At 37.1% G+C, this 20,097-nt stretch overlaps 2 protein-coding genes across 2 annotated transcripts in view; one reads left to right on the top strand and one right to left on the bottom strand.

The window, feature by feature from the left end:
- Positions 1-20,097, top strand: part of PDLIM5 (PDZ and LIM domain 5) — a 705,552-nt gene that overhangs the window by 439,054 nt on the left and 246,401 nt on the right. The window lies entirely within an intron of this gene.
- The window catches only part of UNC5C (unc-5 netrin receptor C), a 152,974-nt gene that overhangs the window by 12,020 nt on the left and 120,857 nt on the right, over positions 1-20,097 (bottom strand). Inside the window, exons 11-13 of the mRNA XM_063310736.1 lie at positions 16,480-16,648; positions 8,353-8,586; positions 1,892-2,041 (exon numbers count right to left, since the gene is read on the bottom strand). Coding sequence (XP_063166806.1) covers positions 1,892-2,041; positions 8,353-8,586; positions 16,480-16,648 — 553 coding nt within the window. The remainder of the gene's footprint in view (positions 1-1,891; positions 2,042-8,352; positions 8,587-16,479; positions 16,649-20,097) is intronic.

Below are 20,097 nucleotides of genomic sequence, written 5' to 3'. Positions count from 1 at the left end.
TACTATCAAAAATTTCTTCACTGTTTTTGTAATCACTACATAAATCAGTCAACTGCAGATAATATTCAGAATCTGTGGAAAGGTGATGGGATCTAAATTATACAATAATTATACAAAACATAAGAATAGCTCTGCTGGACTGAGCCAAGAAACATCTTAGTTGAGCATTTTGTTTCTCATAATAGCCAACTGGTCTTTGGGGTACCTGCAAGTAGGAGTCCGAAATGAAGTGCTCACAAACAACAGGTAACAGTGACCCGTCAAGACTAATAGCACTTGGTACATCTGTCCTCCATAGATTTTCCTCATTCTTTATAAAACTACGTAAGCCAGTGGCTATCATCACAGTTTGTGGTAATGAATTCCACAGGTTATTTATACATGGTTCAATCTGTTTTAAATCTCTTTTCAAACAGCTTCATTGAATGATCCCTGGTCCTAGAGTTTGAGAAGTTTCTATGTCCATGTTCTCCATGCCATGCATGATGTCATGGTGGGCTCAGATTCGGAGTCAGACAAAGAAGGGCAGCCAGGTCCAGAAGCGGCCTTAGATAATGAGCAGCCAGCTCCAGAGTCACCGGATGAATGGCCACCTGAGCAGGCAGAGGAGGCAGGGCTGGCCAGCAATCAGCAGAGGCAGCTGCTGCGGCTCTCTGAAGATGAGGGTACAGAATTACCACCCACGCCCAAAGCAAGAGTACGGTGAGCAGAAAAAAGAGCAGAGCAAAGGAATTCATCATGGCTACTCACTAGGAAGCAGCCTGGCCCTCCTAAATGAGCCACAAGGGGACTGCTGTTATTGAAGAAGAGCTATGAGCTCAAGTCTCTTGTTGGAAACAACCGTTTGCAAACCCAGACTCTGTGTGCCTTTGCCTTTGGACTCAAACCTGTGTGATTGTGACTCTGAACCCAGACCAGCTGATGACTTCGCTAACGCTCTGGGCCCTGGATTTGCCTGACTAATCTTGTGCCTGCTCCTTGGAGTTTGGACTCTTTCTTTAGACAAGTTTGCTAGACTTGTTGGGACTCAGTTGCTTTTGCATGTGTGCGTTTGCACATAACCTTCCCTTGCTGCTTGCTATTGCTTAAAAAACTCACCTAGTAAAAATTTGCAACTACCTCTTTGTATATTTGTGTGTGCTTGGCCTGAGACAGGACACAAGATATTGTACACTCAACCATGTCCCCTTTCAATCATTTTTTTCCAAGCTAAAGACACCCAAACAATCTGTCTTTTGTTTTCCCCGAAGATATTCAAGCATTTCTTCTGTACTTTTCCAGCTTAATAATATCCTATTTCAAACATGGTGACCAGAACTGCACACAGATCTGGACATATCAGATTATTTAAGGGCACTGCAATGTTGACAAGTTTTATTTTCAACCCTTTCCCTAATGAAGTTTGCAGCTCCAATATACTAAACCAATATCTGACTTACTTACTGTGACTACTAGTCCAGTAGTTCTTTTCACCGACTGCACACACCCACTCAGTGTGTATATTGGGTTAGTGGTACTTTTGCCTCAATGTGCATCAGTTTACTCTTACTTAAATGAAAAAGATATGCTATTAGGTTGACCATTCATCCAGTTTAAAGGGATCCCATTGCTATCAGTTTGGTATCTTTGGCAAACTTAGCCAGCTCTCTGTGTACTCCTTACCAAGATCCTATATGATCATTTAAAAATACAAGTCCTAACACACATTCCAAAAATGCAGATAAAATGATTTAACAAAACAATGTAACAACAGGTGTTAAACATTCTTTTATCCTTATCAAGTATTCAGCAATTTCAGAAATCTTGTGCTCCCATTTGACTTTGAAATACTGAATGATGCATAATATTGTAAGAGGGCTGATGAATCCTTCTAGAATTTGGCAATTCTTACCTGATATTTTGCCAGTAGTTTACTCTTCCAGAGGGAATGAGTAATATCATGAATAGATAAACGAAGGTTATGAGTGCTACCCTTAAAATGTAATGTTTTTGGGTCCTCCAACAACTGTCCACCCATTTGCCTCTCCAACTGCAGCACTTCCTGAGTGTTGGAAGAAAGACAAAATGCATTTAGCATGGGGCTAAAAAGTTCAATGATAATGTATTAAAACAATGTTTTGCACCCTGCTCTGTTCTATGAAGCTTAAGGTGACATACATTAGAAATACCTACCAGTTGAAACTCTGAAACAAGGTTATTAGCCACCAAGCTTTATAGGTGAAAGGACATTTGAACCCAGATCTCATTGCTCTAAGTTCAGGCTTCTGTTCTCAACACTGTAGCATTATATTCTCATAATTTACTCTTAACTAGACTATGAACTGAACAGCCCAGGAAAAGCATTTTGTGCTAGGAAAGAATGATTGCTGTCAGATAGGCCTTACAAGAAAGACATCTGTTATACAAACCAGTTGTAGAAGAACACAACCAGCATCTAATTCAAGAGGGTAAGGGCTATGTATAATCCTACTTTGATTCGAACAGGCAATTATTTGAAAGGATAATTTTGTATGTTTCCAGTGATTTTGCAAACTTTTCCCCCACATCAGAATTAATGTAATTTCTATTTGAATGTTCATTAGACTAAGATAGGGGCAAGGACTCATTTTTCTGTAATGGCTGAACTTCCTATATTCCAAAGCAGAGGAAGCCAGCCTGCCTGCCTGCCTGCCTGCCTGCCTTCCTAGATCATAATTAGGAGGGCCATGCAGCATTTCATTTATGAAGGCAAAAAGGGACTTTGGGGCACATGTGTAACACCGGTCACAACTCCTAAAACCAAGCCCATCTTTTCCTGGCATTGCACTGCAGCTGCACATGGCAGCTACCTGGTCCTGGGAAAAGATGTAACTGCTTCAAGGACTTTCAGATAGGTGCTATGTGAGCACCCCCCACCCCATGTTTTAGATTGCCTTCAAATTAAAGCACTATACAGCCCTGATAATTAGTGGATTGGATTTTACAAATCACATTCACAGTTTTCCCCCATGTATGCACATGCACACTCCACACACAAAAGAAAGGAAAACATGTCTCTGCTTCAATATACAAGATCATTATGTTGAACATGTTCACAGACTATTTAGCATAATTGAGAGAAGGCTGTTGTTTCCAACTAACCTGACAATTCTTAAAGTCAAAATGGTGTTTGCATTTAGACCCTGGAGGTGGGGGGAGGGGAAATAACCTAATTAGAAAGCTTTTAGAATTAGATTCTGCCAATCTATCAATTCTAGCTTATTCCAAGTACACTTTAATTACCTTGTGAAGATGCCTGAAAAGCAAAGTGATAGTAATTATTTGATTACTATCAATGTTAATTATACCCAAATTATATTCCTGAGTTATGAGAAGGAAAATTTGCCATACGTCCTTATGGTAGTTCACAGATATATTCCTCAAACAGTATACAGTCTATACTGTTGCACAGAATTAAGATTCACTTAAACATGCAAATTTAATAACACTATGCATCAGTATTATCTAGAAATCCTACTCAACTTTTCAAAGGAATACAAGCATGATGGGAAGATGGATATGGATATACAGTATTTCTAATTTCTTTCATGCCACAAGTAATGGGATGAGCCTTTTCAGTCTAAGAAAAGGACTTCCCTTCCTTTTTTTCTAAGCTTGGAAAATTCTGCTTATACTGTGCCCCTTCCCCTTTCTTCACTCCTCACATTGCAGGTTTGACATTAGGGATTTTTCTGAATGAATAGGGAGTGGATAACAGGAATATTAAAGTTTTCTCTTCTGTAGTGGTCAGTGTGTTGGATTATATATAGGAAGAATTAGATTCAAGTCCAGTTTCAACCATCAAGGCTGACTAGGTCGTGGTGGTGGTGATGATGATGATGATGATGATGATAATGAATAGAGTTTTGGAACTCTGGACAAAATGTATAGAGTTTTGGAAGCACCAGAAAATGAAGCATGGTTAACAACTAGGAGGACATTCCTAATTCAGAAGGACAAGGAGAAGGGAAATGAGCCTGGAAACTACATACCCATAACCTGTTTGGCAACAACATACAAGTTACTTACAGGTATAATTGCAAATCAATCTATAGCTATGTGAAAAGGAATGATTTACACCCTGTAGAACAAAAAGGGTGCTGCAAAAACTTGAGGGGAATGAAGGACCAGTTATTGATTGACAAGTTGGTTTTGAAGAATTTGAAAAAAAGAAGACAAATTTGTTTATGGCTTGGGTTGACTATAAAAAGGCATTCGACTCTGTTCCACATAGCTGGACTGGGAAATGTCTCAAAAGTTTTGGAATCACTAGAAACGTTTGGCAGTTTGTGAATACTTCAGTGAAGTTTTGGTGAATGAAGCTGATGGCTAATGGGGAAGATTTAGGAGAAGTCGAAATCAAAAGTGGAATTTTCCAAGGCAACTCATCATCTTTACTCTTTATAGTATCAATGGCCTCACTCACAACAATTTTGAGCAAGACAAACTGTAAATATGAATTGACTAAAAAAGGAGTAAAAATTCTGTATTTACTCTATATGGATACTTTAAAATTATTTGGAAAAATGAAAGGCTGAACTAGATTTCTTACTAAAAAGCACAAAAGAATTCAGCAAAAGTAATGGAATGCAATTTGGCATCGGTAAGTGTGCAACCATAGCCATAAAGGCAGACAAAATTGTTGAAGATGATGGAATACAGCTTGACAATGGAGATTTGATAAAGGCAATTGCATGTGAAGAAGGGTACAGATATTTGGGAGTTTTGGAAACTTCTGATTTATTACAGAACCAAGTCAAAGAAAGTACTTCTACCAAATACATTAAAGAAGTTTGGAAAATTTTGAAATCAAAGCTAAATTGTGGAAACATCATTATGCAGTTAATACCTGGGCAGTCCCTGTTATATGATATATAGCAGGAATAGTTGACTGGACCCAGATGAAACTTGATAACTTGTATCAGAAAACTAATGACAATGTACCATGCTCTACACCCCAAAAGCAATATTGATTGGCTGTATTTGCCACAAACTGAAGGAGGCAGAGGACTCCTACAGGTGAAACAAACTGTGGAGGAAGAAAAGCATGGCTTGAATGACCATATCAAGAAAAGCAAAACACCCTTATTGAAGGAAGTCAATCAAGGAAAAGCTTTTGAAAACAACAAAGGTGAAGGCTGAGTATAGAAACAAAACAATCGAAGACCAATTTGTAAATTGGACGAACAAGCCAATGCATGGTCCATACTTGAAGGATCCAGAAGGAAAAGCCAATAAAACCCCACATGGATTTGGTTAAGATCAGAAGTGTTAAAAAAGAAACTGAAGGCTTTATTTTAGTGGCTCAAGAACAAGCTTTGCTGACTAATTGCATGAAAGCAAAAATTCAGCATGTAACAAACAACAGTAAATGTTGTCTCTGTAGTAAAAAGGATGAAAGAATTGACCATTTGATTGGTGATGCTGACTATAAGCAGCATCATGACCAGTTGCCACAATTATTCATTGGAAACTTTGTCAGAGGTTTGGATTTAAATCTAGCAAAAACTACTGGGACCATCAGTTTGAGAAGTTTTTGGAAAATGAGCAGGTTAAAATCTTATGGGATTTTAAGGTCCAAAAAGATAGGCATTTTGTTTATAACATGCCTGATATAACAGTCATTGAAAGGAAGAAAGTGTGGTTCATTGATATTGCCATACCAGGTGATGCTAGGATTGAGGAAAAACAAATAGAAAAAATTACTAAATACTGGGACTTGCAGATTGAAGTTGAATGCTTATGGAAAAAGAAATCTGCTGTTATACCAATTCTGACTGGAGACCTTGGAGCAATACCTAAAGGACTCCCTTGATATTTGGAATTTTTGAATTTATTGGAACAGAACATCCTAATTTTACAAAAATTACCCTGCTTGGAACCACCTATATTCTCAGATGTTACCTTAATAATTCTTAGGTCCTTGGTTAGGACTTGAATTATTAAGTTTCCATCAGTCTTAAACTGTGAATCTAATTGTAGATTATCATAATAATAATAACACTTTTTTTTACTAAACTTTGAAACAATTTTAACATGTTCCAACTTCTTCAAAAGAAATACGTATTTTTTATAAGATTCAGAGGGCTGATTTAGTCTGAATGTCTTACAGTAGCTGTGTTAAACATGAAACTAGAACAAGTAGGCAATTGTGCTGCTAACCTCTCATAAGATATCTACCCCTACTTTCATCTAATGTTACATTACTAAAAACAGCTATGAAGGGACCTGCTGTTGGGATATGAATTTATGGAAACTGCTTGAAGGCCTCCTTGGTGCTATGCACAACACTCCCAGAATGTACTACAACTTGCCAAATGCTTCATAATGCCCCTGTTTTTGGTCCTCCCTGGTCAAACCTGTGGTAAACTATGACATGGTGCCATTATGCTGCACAACTGGTCAGTGCTGTTCAGTCCCAGCATAAGGATATATTAGTAAGCTTTGGATTTATTTAACCAGACTGGAATATATTAACTTGTACATTAATATACAAAACACCCTTTTGTATATTAATGTACACAACATTAAAAACATAGACGGTGTATCTATGTTAAATATCTGAATTCCTAAAAACCATTTCACTCCATGGAAAACCCAGGAGCTTTGGAACAGCTTCACAGACTTCCTTGCATAAGTCAGCAGGTTAGCTGCCTCTATTACTAATTCTCAGAAGACATTTGTTTGCACATAAAAAGTCTAGAGAATGTGAGAAAACGCCAACTAATTCTGTGGGCCAAAATGGGCAGATAGGAAAAAATAATTTATCTCTGGGAGACTCAAACCTTGATACTGCTTAGAATTTAATCCCCTTTTAATGAGTTTGAGATGCAAGCAATAATATTCTAATGAATAAAATGCAGTAATTTTCTAACAACACTGTCAGATACTTCCCAAAGAAACCACATGTGGTTCAGGAAAGCTTTGCCAGCTTGTATTCTATTGCTGCAGGCAGATAATTGTTTTTAAAAGTTAAAGATGGTATGGCACTATCAGTTTTGGTCTACTGTTGTGTCTGTTCAAACAGGGGCTGTGCGTTTTTGAATCCCTACAAAATGGCTTTTTCAAGGTGCCAGACTAAAGATGATTCTTTTAAAGCTGTTTCCTATGCCTTTAAACATGTATATGACTTGCTTTTACTGTTCTGTGGAGTCCTTGGTGATTTCTGAGCTTGGTTGTTTGCTTGCAGACATTTCGTTACCTGACTAGGTAGCATCATCATGAGAGCACCAAGGACTCCACAGTTCAACCGTGAACTACAGATATTGTCTTCTATGTTATTGTTCTATCAAACATTTCCTTAACGTGTTTAAAATAATTGCAGAAATCAGACCGTTGCATATAAGGTAAAGACAGTAACACTCAGTGAGTTGACTGAGAGACATAATGTAAATTGTGTACTACTACTACTAGTGGTTTAATAGTAATAATAATAATAATAGTAATAATTTGTTCTATTCTGTAAAAAACATTACCAATACCAGTTAGAGTCACATGGATTTGCAAGCAATGCACAAAAATACATTTTTAGGAGGAACTTATGGATATATTCACTGAACCATTACGTAAAGCCACTGAGAAAAATCCACTCAATAAACCATCTACAAGTAAAGAGTCAGATATCACTAATGCTATGCTTAATGATGAAGATTATTACTGCACCATAGATTCCCACTAGAAAGGAGGCAAGAAGCTGTACCTGTCAGTGTGGAAACCCTAGTGTGGATTCGTTCACAGGTATGAATGAATAAGTGTGTGCATACAAATACAGAAAGCAGAAAGCAGCAGCCTTGGATCATTTATGTTGCAAATTCTCAGTGCAGACACTGCAGACAAAGTTCTCTAACCAAGCAATACAACAGCAGGCATTTCATTAACAACCCTGGAGCTTATTTTATCATTATAAAGTATTTACAAAGAGGCATTTATATGTTTTGTTCCTCTGGGGAACTGGCACTTTGCATGAAAAATACATGAACCAGCAATTACATTTTTGAGCACCTTATGGCCTTTTAATAATGCAAATATCTTGGAATCCAGATTATGTTGCAGGTAAGCAACAGAACGAGGCATTCTGGGAAAAGAATTAGTTTATAGTGTGAGGGAAGTTATGATGCAAAAGGCATCGTTAGTTATGAACTTGTATTTTTTTGTCTTACTCATCTCCAACTTTTGTTATAAAACATATTGCTTCATATTTGTTGGGATTCAAAAGCAAAGTCCAGAAATAAACGTTACAGCAATGCTGTAATAATAACAACAACAATGGCAGGAGGAGGAGGAGGAGGAGGAGGAGGAGGAGGGGACCATTATAATATCAAGAATAAAAATTACTTTAAGGGCATCTTGGGTGTCATCCAGACAATAGACACGGATGCTATATTCCAAGGATGAGCAGATCAGCGGCCCAAATATGGCCAACTTCAGACGTTTTGCAGCTGCTTTGGTGACTGACTGCCCTACTAAGGCATAGGTGCCGAGAGTTTCTGTCAGGATATGGCATGCCTCTGGATCCAGCTGGATATAACATGGGGTAGTGAAGTTTTCTTCTCCAACTGCTACTACATCCTGAAAAGACCAAATGCAATAGAATAAGAACAATTTTAATGGGTCAGACAATGTTGAGATCCATTCAGTCCACCATTAGTACTTAGGCAATTAGTATTACTTTTCCAATTAAAATACCATGGAGAAATTTAAAATATCTGGAGAAGTCTAAGGGTATTGAAATCAAGCAAAGGGTGATTCAGAAACTAGCATTCAAATAAATCAGGGATATAGCCTTCAGAATATTTGTTTACTTATTTACTCTCTATTTGACTATTTATTATCTATGGGATATGCTTTCAGAATATTTCAGGTATGTGTGGCCCCAACCTCTTTTGTATTTCACAAGCAAATTAAATCAGCATATTTTTGAAGTAGTAAATAATTTTCCATGCAAGGATTCAAACCCAAAGTTTTAATAAAAACATACATGTATATTGCATTAAAGGAAAAATATGCAAATATATTCATCCACTAAGTTACCAACTTAGTGTAATATAATAATGTCTTTAGTAATTTCTTATAATGAAATTTAATAATTTCTTATAATGTCTTTAATAATTTTAACATGGAGAGGAATGAAGGTGGAAATTGGGGAAATTGACATTTGCCAAAGATGGGATAAATAGAGCAATATACACCAGTAAATCTGAATGAGGATATTTGTGGTGGGACAAAATGGATAAAGTTAGAAAGACAAAGAACATGAGCAGTTATTGTTGGATGTTCAGCATTAGGTCACATAAAAGACATGTTCAAATTGGTCATAGATATTGGCAAGTTACTTCCCATTGTGATTAAGGACTTTAAAGGAAGACAAGCTGCTTAGAGAATCTGGAAAACATAGCTGCCCAAAGACAGCCACTAGATGATATGTAGTGATAATGGGGAAGACATATCATCACTGAAATATCAAATAAATTCACAAAGAACTTTTTTTCCCCCTGTTGTCTCAAAGTATGGCAGCTGGTAATCTTGACATTATAAATGAATTACTAGATTCAATTATTCCTCACTTGGGGAAAGATTCAAAATTATTTGGCTGAGGATCAGGTGATATTGCATATATGCAAAATGACACCATCCTTCCTGAGGAATAGGAATAAACAGGTCATTAGTAATGAGATCCTACCAACCATTGCTGGCCAAGCTATAAAAGAATTGCGTTGGTACTTTCAAATCTGATTTGCCTTCAGCAGTGCTCAATGGAAGGAAAGAAAAACAGAGTAACATTCAAAATAGTGAGAGAATGAGCATATAGATATCAAAGCTTACTGTGCAAGAAAGATTGCTGATTGGGAATCTACCAAAGCTTTGGGAGATTTGGGGCTGAATATATGTCTCAACTCCTGATACTTTTGATGTGGCTTCTGCTGCCCCTTAGCTTCCAAGACCAACATAGCAGCACTGAGAACAAGGAATACTCAGTCGTGTAGGTATATATAGAGGGGAAAATAGAAGGGATATATGAATGAACAGGATGATTCCTTGAAGAAGAAAACAAACTATCTTCTTCATGATTACTTTACATCACACAGATGGGTGTGTGGGGATCAGCAAGCTTAACTGTAGAAGATAGGACAGGTGATGATAAGGAGAGGATAACAAAACCATTCTGTGGAAGGATTACTCTGTTCCTGAATGTACATCCAGGTGACAGTGTCTTATGGAAGTGGACAGCTGTGGTAATAATGCAGCCTTACACAGATCCATTAAAGAGATACTACCTTGGTATAGTGCTGTGACTGAAGAAACAGTCCAGGATGAGTGATTTCAGACTCTCATTGGTAGAGAGTCTGTACAATCCATCTGGAAAAAAGTTTAAGATGATGCTAGTGAATCTTTGTGTGCACCTGAATTATTCAGAAAAAGATGTTGAGAGTTGCACCACGGTTTAATCCAAACTGCACAACAGGCTAAAGCATATTGTATATTTAAAGCTTATGGTTGGGTTCAGAAGGAATGTTGGCAGAATCAACGATTTATTATGATGAAAGTATGAAACTACCTTTGGAAGAAAGGTCACACCTGAATATAGCACAACTACGGTATATCACTGTGACATTGCAGATAAGGAAGTTCAGGCTGAAACACATGTTGATTACTAACCGTCCAAACAGAAGGAAAAACTATCAAAACCACAAACTGAAAATTAGCACACACATGTTGGTAATAGCCAGAGGTTTAAACAACCAATTCATTAAAGAAGTGTGAACTTCTGGTAAACTCTAGGATGGAAAAAGATAGGAAGGAAGATAGGTTTCATTAAGCGGATGGAAAACCAAGGAATATTCATCAACTGGTGAAAGATTGACAGAAATAGTTGAGAAGGAAACCTTGATGAAAGAGAGAGAGACAAGTTGTGAAATTGTAGAATAAGTGAAAAATTGCTTGCAATGAGTTAATTTAAAATACTTCAGATTCAATGTCTTAGAAACTGACTTCATGTTTTCACATAGGAATATTGAGTTGATACTACTTCAAGAATGTTCAATATAGAAGAGGACACTTTTGGAACTAAATGGGCCAAATTTCAAGTCAAAATAGCGAACCTGGCTGAAGTTGGGAGTAGGTCATGATGCCAAGAAAGCTGGTGTAGGTTTCATGGGACAATAAGAAGAGAGACATGAACCACACCTTGGCCACCAGAGAGTGCATACAGCTTGGAGTCCTGGATCATCCTGATTAGCCAAAACATTGAGGAGAAAAAAAAAAGAAGGTTCTTCTTCCAATAATGAAAGAATGCATCTCCCTGGAATGTCAGATGACCATCGATAGCACTGTGAATTAGCATCAGCAAACAAATCTGTTTATTCCAGTCACTGGATTATTGCATTTTATTACCACAGATGTTGCACCTGATCCAAAGATGCAATGTTAGGGGGAGGTGAAATAAGAGCTTGGATCACTCTGTCACAGGTTCTTTTCTGAACCATACTTCAATAGATTAACCCATCAGACTCAAGAGAGATGCGAAAGCACTGGACCCAGTGGTTTCTTTATCTTCTTTTAAGGGATGGGGAAACTTCATTTTGTAAAACAAAGGTGTTTTATAAAAGAGATGTGTAACACAAGTATATATGTGAGTGCTTCCTATTACCACTCTACTCTATTATTATTTCTATACTATTATTATGACAGATACAATTACCTCTATACTATACTCTATTCATCATTGTTCTCTATTGCTATCTAATATACTTCAATCTTTCCTTCTTACAGAGCCTGTTCTGTCTTTTTCCCTCTCTTCTCCAGGATTTCATCTACTTTTTTCTTCTCTGTTGTCATTTTTTAATGGACAGATTGTAGAGCTCTTGCACTGTTTCAAGTTGTGGTTTTCCTTGCTAGGACTCTACACTTCTTTTTATTTTGAACGTCCACCCTCTCTGAAGGAAATCACCTTCTTTCTTTTTGCTGCTGGACCTCTCCATTTGCTGGTGACAGCTCCAAAAATGCATGTTTCCTCCTGCACCTGTGCCAAGTTGCTGCTTTATTGGCAACTCTGCCATGCTGGTGCTGGGTGAAAGGCTCAGATGGGAGGGAAAGGAAGGAGCACAGGTGCCTGTAATTTTCTCAAGCAGCCTGCTCTTCCACACACTTCTTGTTTGCATATGTAATAGATCACTGTGTTACTGCCTGTAGCACTCTGAATTGCTTGATGCTGCTTGAAGCCCAGAGGGCTTTTTGGACAACTTAGGACAGCCAAAGTGAATCTGTCACTCCATAAAGTACTAACAACTCTACAAGGTAAAGTAGTACAAGTGAGCCCCCACTCCAGAAATGGGTGCATTTGCAGTAGCAATTCTTATGAAGTAGAGTCTCTGAAACTTGGAGCTATTGCTGAGATTGGTGTAGTCTATTTGCCAGGATAGCAAACGTCTGGTTGAAGATGGAATGAAAGACCAGATTGAAGTTGCATATTATGGGGATTTATACATTGGTGAAAAGCCATACAAAGCAAAGTTGGAGTAGTCTTACACACCACTTATACATCAGGAATTTGTGCACTGTGACAGTGGATTAGATATGAGTTAGTCTTCTGGTGGTATGAATTCAGAAGCCACCAATTAATCTGAGGGACTGAAAAGGGGGAAATGACAACTTATAATAATGGATACCAAGGGCTAGCATTAAATCCTCTCATCGTGATAATGGCTCAGTTTGTTTAGACAGGCACTTGGTATATATTGATGACAGAACTGGTGAAGAGTGGGTAAGAGTGGCCTCACTTTGCTGGAATGGATTGTGCTTGAACAATTAGGAACAGTGGTGGGGGTCTCAATCCTTTTGACATCAGTTTTGAAGATTCGGTCTGGTTATAACAGGGAGCTTGGTTTGATATGGCTTTTTTTTCCCAGTCTTGTTAGCTAGAAATTTAATGAGTGGCCCGGGGCTGATGACATGACAATTTGTTCTTCTAACAGAACGTGGACCTCTCTGATGATGGCAACTGGAAACAAAGGTGATGAAAACTGTATCACTAATCACTGAGGACACAGCCAGACCAGTCACAAAGGAGGCACTCCCATAACTTTTCCTTATAACACTTAAACACACTTAAAAAAATGCGCTTTTGTTGCCCAACCCATACAGTTAGCCAGGAGATTGATGCACCCAGAGGCATCAAGAATAGCCTATTTGAGGATATCTTCATTTTCCCATTTGCCTTGTACAGAAGAGGAGTAAAGAGAGGAACGAACAACAATAGCTACTATCTAGGGAAAAACAGAGTTTTTCCCATCAGCCAAAGAGAAAGTATACAAAGAAAGTTCCCTGTCTTGCTGCCCGGGTACCAGTTGAAAAGGAACAGAGGGAACAGTGGGAATATCTCTTAAGCATGTGCAGTGGGGCCATGCATCTTGCCAAAAAGTCTCATTTTGAAAAGTTCCTAACTGAAGCTCCATGTAGGTATATCACCCATATGTGGGATGCACACAGGCACAAAGAGGAGTAAGATACAGTGCCAGAAGTCTGTTCAAGACTTGCATGTGCACAGGTACAAGAGTAGATTGTATCAAAATAGTAGGCACATTGAACCCAATTCTGACCCCAGCAGCAAGAGTTTTCCAGGGCTTGCCATTTGTTAACCTGGAAATAAAATACAGATCCTTATTTTTATATACTTAACTTTCTGCATTCTTTCACAGCAAAATGTTCTGAATGGTTTACTATAAGATTCAATAATGAAAGACAGAGAAAATAATGGAATGCCATGTACAGAATAAAAGTTAATGACATGGAAAAATATCAAAGGGAAAACCTTGAATGAACATTGATTTGATCAGAAGGAAGAAAAAAATAAACAGAAACTTGCCTACTAAACAGAGCTCCCTGAACAGGATGATGGTACTATGAAGTCATTAAGTGTAATATCCATATATCATACTTGATATAGTAAAGGTATTTGCACAAGAACATTGCCTCAGTACACATGGAGCAAATGACACACACACACCCTTTAACTGGACCCAGAAACTGATAATCAGTGCAAGCAGAAAGCATGCATTTCATATTCTTAAATACAAGGTCTCCCAAGATAAATACAATACATATCTTATCACAGAACTATAGACTTTGAAGGAGTCTCTACTGTCAAATCCCCATATAACATCTACAAGAAGCAAGAAATAAAGAACCTATCATAAAAATATTTCTGAGAAGATTAGATTACTTGTCAATATACCACTCAGTCAACAAGTGTTCAGCGTTTATATTTGTGTGGGTATGTGTGTGTGTGTGTATGCACACACGCACACACATTCACTTTATCACCTGCCTTTCTATATGTACACTGCTCAAGGTAGCTAACAACATCAAAAATAACATGGAAATATAAGATAAAACAACAAATCCACATACAGTAATATCATTCATATTTAAAAGGGTAGTTAAAAACATCTGAAGTTAAGCACAGAATAGCTATTCTGCTAGTAATGACAACCTAGGTTCTAAATTTTGTTAGCTTATCTTCTAGAGGGTGAAGAAAACAAAGTTTATTTTACAAGTCCATTGCTTTAAATTCTGAACATTCATGGAATATTTCACGTAGCAAATATTTCAATCTAAAATCAGCATACCAAAGCCTAGAGATGATTTCAGAACTGAGGTATATGGTTTTTTTATTCAGCTGCTGTTGCTATACAACTAGCAAACAATTTTAACTATTATATCAAATACATTTTACAAAATGTAATTTTACAAAAATATATTTTATAAAAAACGGGGATTACTTCAACAAAATTATAACACCCATGTCTTCCTTTTTTTTTGTATGTATATACTGCCCACAGTAAATCTAAAAGGAAACAGTATATATTTCTTTAGCAAATAAGTACATCAAGCAAACATGTCCCAAAGATAATAGAGAAGCAATACTGGCTACTTTAGTAAAGGTACAGATTTATTAGCAGGTGCCAACTGCAAAGCATCTTATTACCCATTCATACAAAACCTGTTTGGACATATTTCCAACCACTTAGCACCACTGACTAGATAAAGTAGTTAACTCTTTACTAGAGTTATTAATATCATAAAACTGGAATGAAGAGGTCTTTCTTAGAAAAAAGCCCATACCTAGTATTTTTTTCCAGTGCATCATATGAGTCATACACAAATGACTTTCATATGAGATTGACTTTCAGCTATGAAGTTCGTTCATTCATTCATTCATTCATTCACTCATTCATTCATTCATTCATTCATTCATTCATTCATTCATTCAATTTTGCCACTGCCCATCTCCCCCCAGTTAATGCTAGATTATAAAAAAGACAGAAACATTTCAAGTAATCATAAATTATAGCACATAGGGCAGGATGGGAATGTCTGAACTAGGTACAGATAGTCCTCGTCTAATGACCATTCATTTAACAATGGTCCAAGCTTTACAACCTGTACTTGCACTTACGATTGTTGCAAACCGTCACACCACCCCTGCAGACACATGATCACAATTCGGGCACTTGGCAGCCGGCTCGCATTTATGACCAGTTGCAGTATCCTGTGGTCATGTGATTGCAATTTGCGACCTTATTTGCTGGTTTCTGGCAATAAACATCCATTAGGGAAGATGGATTCACTTAATGACCATTGTCAACATGATCATAAAATTGGGTCTGGTCACATGGTGACCCACTTAATGACCATACGACTCAACAACCAATTTTCTTGTCCTTATTGTGGTCGTTAAGTGAGGACTACCAGTATACATCTTTCACATCTGTATATTGATAGGGAAAGTCTGAAGAACTGTTTTCATACTTCGCTGAATGTGGTTGTGGCACTTTGTTTGATCAGGTACTATGTCTGGAACTGCACAAAGTTCTCAAGTTCATAAAAAGCTTTAATATTCATCTGGACATCATTACATTCCTCTTCAGTTTTTCCATACCAAGATGGGAGAATCAAATGTACATGGGGTATAACTAGATACATCCCATTTCTCCTTCATGCTTATAAGAGTTTATGAAAAACTGAAAAAGACTTAAGTTGACCACAGATGTTCAAGCAAAAAAAAAAAAAATACTGCCAAGCTCTACCATCTTCTGATAAATATTTAGAGCTCTTTTAAGACTATTTACCTATCTGAAATCTACTTAATACTGATGTTGTGAATTCTTATTTTATATTCTTGGTATGAATCAGACTCTTTTCCTAACTAATAATTTCAGTATCAAGCATAATATAATATCTACTATTCTTCTGAATTTATAGCTCTTCCCCAATTTGGTATCCTGCCAAGATATAAGTGTCACAACTCAAAACGTTCTGGAAATTGCAGTCCCAACACCAATTCGGGAAATCTGAACTAAATGATAAAAAATGGCAACAATACATACACTTCAGGAAAAGTATACTTTAATGGCTATTCGGTCAAGCAATGTGAACCATGCAGGTGAAGGTCAACAACCTCACCTCCCACTGTCCCTGGGCAGCTTGGTTCTTCAACTGAATTTTCCAGTCTTCGGTGTTTGGTTCTGCACAGTGGTGCATTGTTAGAATGACTGGCCGAGTTAGCAATGCTCCTGGAGGCCCACAGCTCACTACAGGAGTCAAAAGGGTTTGACAATCTTCTACTGGTGGCCTGCATGGATTATAAAAGAAGAAGAAAATATATATTTATCAGATATAATAGAATTTGATTCATTTTAAAACCTGTAATTATTTATTCCTTAAAATAGATCAAAGCAAGACCTGGCATTATTTATTATCTAAACTACTATACGTTAACAATTCATGCTTAAAATCATTGCAAAACAATAAGGAAGGAAGGCAGAGGCAAAATGATCCCCAAACTATGACAGGCAACCTCTATGGTATATATTGAAAAAAAAATCAGTTGAAACGTAAGCTGTTGCTGGTCTGAATACATTCTATAGTAGATTTGCAAATGTTTGCTTATGTTTCAACTAATTAACTGAAAAATATCACATTATCACTATCTACACTATCCACATTATCACTATTACTATCCACACTATCATTATCACTCAATCACAGACTATCTACTATCTTTCCACCAGTATTTGCACATCTTAGAATGCCTCCTTTTATTTTCCCATACTTAGTAAACATTCTATCGAAGTATACCAATACATCCACTTGCTCTAATTTCTCCGCATTTATATATAACCTGCAATAATTCATTCCATTTTACCTTTCGAACACAACTATGCTTGTTCTTTGATACATTAATGTTCAGATTCATACTCCCTGCTACAGCTTACCATCTATCCAACATTCATTACAAATCATTCCGATTCTCAGCCAACCACACAACAAATCTGCATACAAAAGTACATGTACATTTATGTCTCCAGCCAACGCACTTGTAATGTCACCAGAACTATTGCTTATACATTTACTCATAAATACATTATAAAGCAAGGAGAGATGATACAACCTTTGTCTTACTCTTCTGTGTTGAACCATTTGCTAAGCATTTTGTTCATTCTCAGATAGGCTTTATTTTTAAACCACTACCACATTCAGCAGCCAAATTTAAAACTCATATTCACACAAAGCATTCCATAGTCTGAGCCTAATCATTTTATCATATACAGTATGCGCCTTAACCTCTTTCATCAACTTTCATTCATTCTTCAGGGAGATTAATCTGCCTTCTAATGCAGGATTTATACTATTGCTTCCTGAAACTTTATGCAGATTCCTGCAAATTCTTCATGTACAAATTCTCCCTAGCAGTAATGCAAATGTTTTCCTTAATTGTAATCCTAGCACTCAGTCTGAACCATAAACAGTAATGAAAGACTACCACGAATCGTAAAACCCAATCTAATGCTCATCCTCATGCTAAAATTATGTGGCGGCATCCTGCTTGATTACTCAGCTGATCACTCATGCTGTCAGTAGGAGTATCAACCAAGACAGAAAGTCTGTCTGCAATTTGTTTAGCATTATATGTACTCTGTGATGCCTTGTTTCTCACTCTACACAAGCCAGGAATCAGAAGCCAGAGGAAAAAACAAACTAGACTTCAGGTTTCAGTTTGTGAGTTAAAGAATAACCCATAAATACTAATTTGCATGTAGGTCTTGTTAGGGTGACCACCAAGAGGAGTTAAGTAGAAGCAATAAGGTAGTATGTATCTGGGAGATTTCTGCTAATACAGAACATTCCCTGCAGACCATTCCCTTTGTGGGAATGGTCTGCAGAGCACTCTATAGAGGTATATTTTGATTGACTGACTGATTGATCTCTATGCTGCTGAACCCATAAAGACTCACTGTGGCATATGAATGACAACTGGAACTACAGTCCCACTCAGGTATATTTTATAGTCTTAGTCAGATATATTTGTAAGCTCTACCCTCCTTTCCTCCATCCGACACTACTCAAATGATGTTGGCTGCTGCAAAGACTTGTGTATTCAATACAAATACATGCAAGAGAAAAACTACATTGACTTATTCATGAGCAAGAACCCTGACAATGCAGTGTTCTGGCTCATGTGGAAGCCGATGCATTGTCAGACATACCCACAACAGTTTTGCTCTTGCAGACAGTTCTGCTCTACAAAAGCCAATATCATTCGAACAACATTGTCTGGGGATTATTGGGAATGCTCATATGGTAAGTATCCCCAGTCCTGAATGGGGCTCAAGAAACTGACTGAGATTTGTGTGTGGGTCTGTGTGTTTGTGTGTGTGAAAGAGATTCAGAGAAAAGGGAGGAATGAACTTAATCCATGAGCATATTTAGCCATAATGAGCCATTATATATTGTTGTTTCTGCACAGAGGAATATTCATTAGCAGACATTGAACACAGTAGAACTAAGTAAAGCATTTACATATTGTAATCCTGTTTATACCTCATTAGTCATATTTCGCAATGGAGATTTAAGAATGGACAAAGCAGTAGATTTCCTGAGAAGAAAAAAGTTTCTAAAATATCTTCAGTTATTCTGGGCCAGCTCTTGTTTGCCGGCTGAAATCTAGGATTACGTTACAAATGCAGTTAAATATCAGGAAATGTCACAAGTACATTTTCGTTGTAACTGAAGAGTATATTAAAACTATTCATAAACTTTTCTTATTACACCTATCCAATATTCTTAATGACTCCCACCACCCATTTTCATGGACTGATGACTTAGGTTGTTCGTGCCACAAAGTTTCTGTTATTTTCTGTTCTCATTGGAATGCAATGAAAATATTTTAAGAAATGATTGCTATGAACTACAGCAATGGCATCGCTTTTTTTGAGGAGCATAAACCAGAATAAATTATTAATGGGCAGGGAATGGCTTATGGTGATCTGCTGCAGGCTCTTCAGAAATATGTGGTGAATGTCATGTGCAACTTAAGATGACATTCACTTATGTACTACAGTTACCCATGTACATCCCTTAAAAGTTGGCATGATTTTTTTTTCTATGTATTTATCCTAGAGGGCATCATTACTATATTAAGCATTCATCTAGAAAATCAAACTCAGTAAACAGTTATTAGGACTTCTCCCAAGGAACTTGGTTTCTGTAGTTATGATTTCTGAGAATGCCATTAATGATTCTGTCTAATCTAAATTACAGTATTGGGTTTTCCTAAGGGGAAGCCATGCTGGCAATTAGTATGCTTGCACAAGTTTATAGTACATATAATTTTGAGTGACATACAGATTTCATTATTTCAATTGTGTCCTCTTTGTCATTGTGCCAATTATTTGGTTTGCTGGAATGAAATATTATACTTTGATTAACATAGAATTTAAAGGAAGAAAGAAGAATATAGAGTGAAGGAATGGAGATGAGTAACTACAGGAGCATATGGTTATCCTTCCAGACATGTTGAGTATTTTGCAAATATAAAACTTTTTGGTATTTCACTGAAGTTTTGCTTTATGCAAATGTTTATACAAATGCATTGTCTCCTCCAAATTGGCATAATCAAAAGTGTTTTGGGCAGCGTCTGTCAATCCTACATTTGCACTTCTTTTTTGCCTGGAAATGCCATATGCTAGATTCAGTATTTTTCATTATTATTATTTTTCCTTAAAGCAAGTATTCTTCTGA

This window comes from Candoia aspera, chromosome 8 (assembly GCF_035149785.1).
Source record: "Candoia aspera isolate rCanAsp1 chromosome 8, rCanAsp1.hap2, whole genome shotgun sequence".
In the NCBI taxonomy this organism is placed as follows: Eukaryota; Metazoa; Chordata; class Lepidosauria; order Squamata; family Boidae; genus Candoia; species Candoia aspera.
This window is presented reverse-complemented; position numbering and strand designations above follow the sequence as displayed.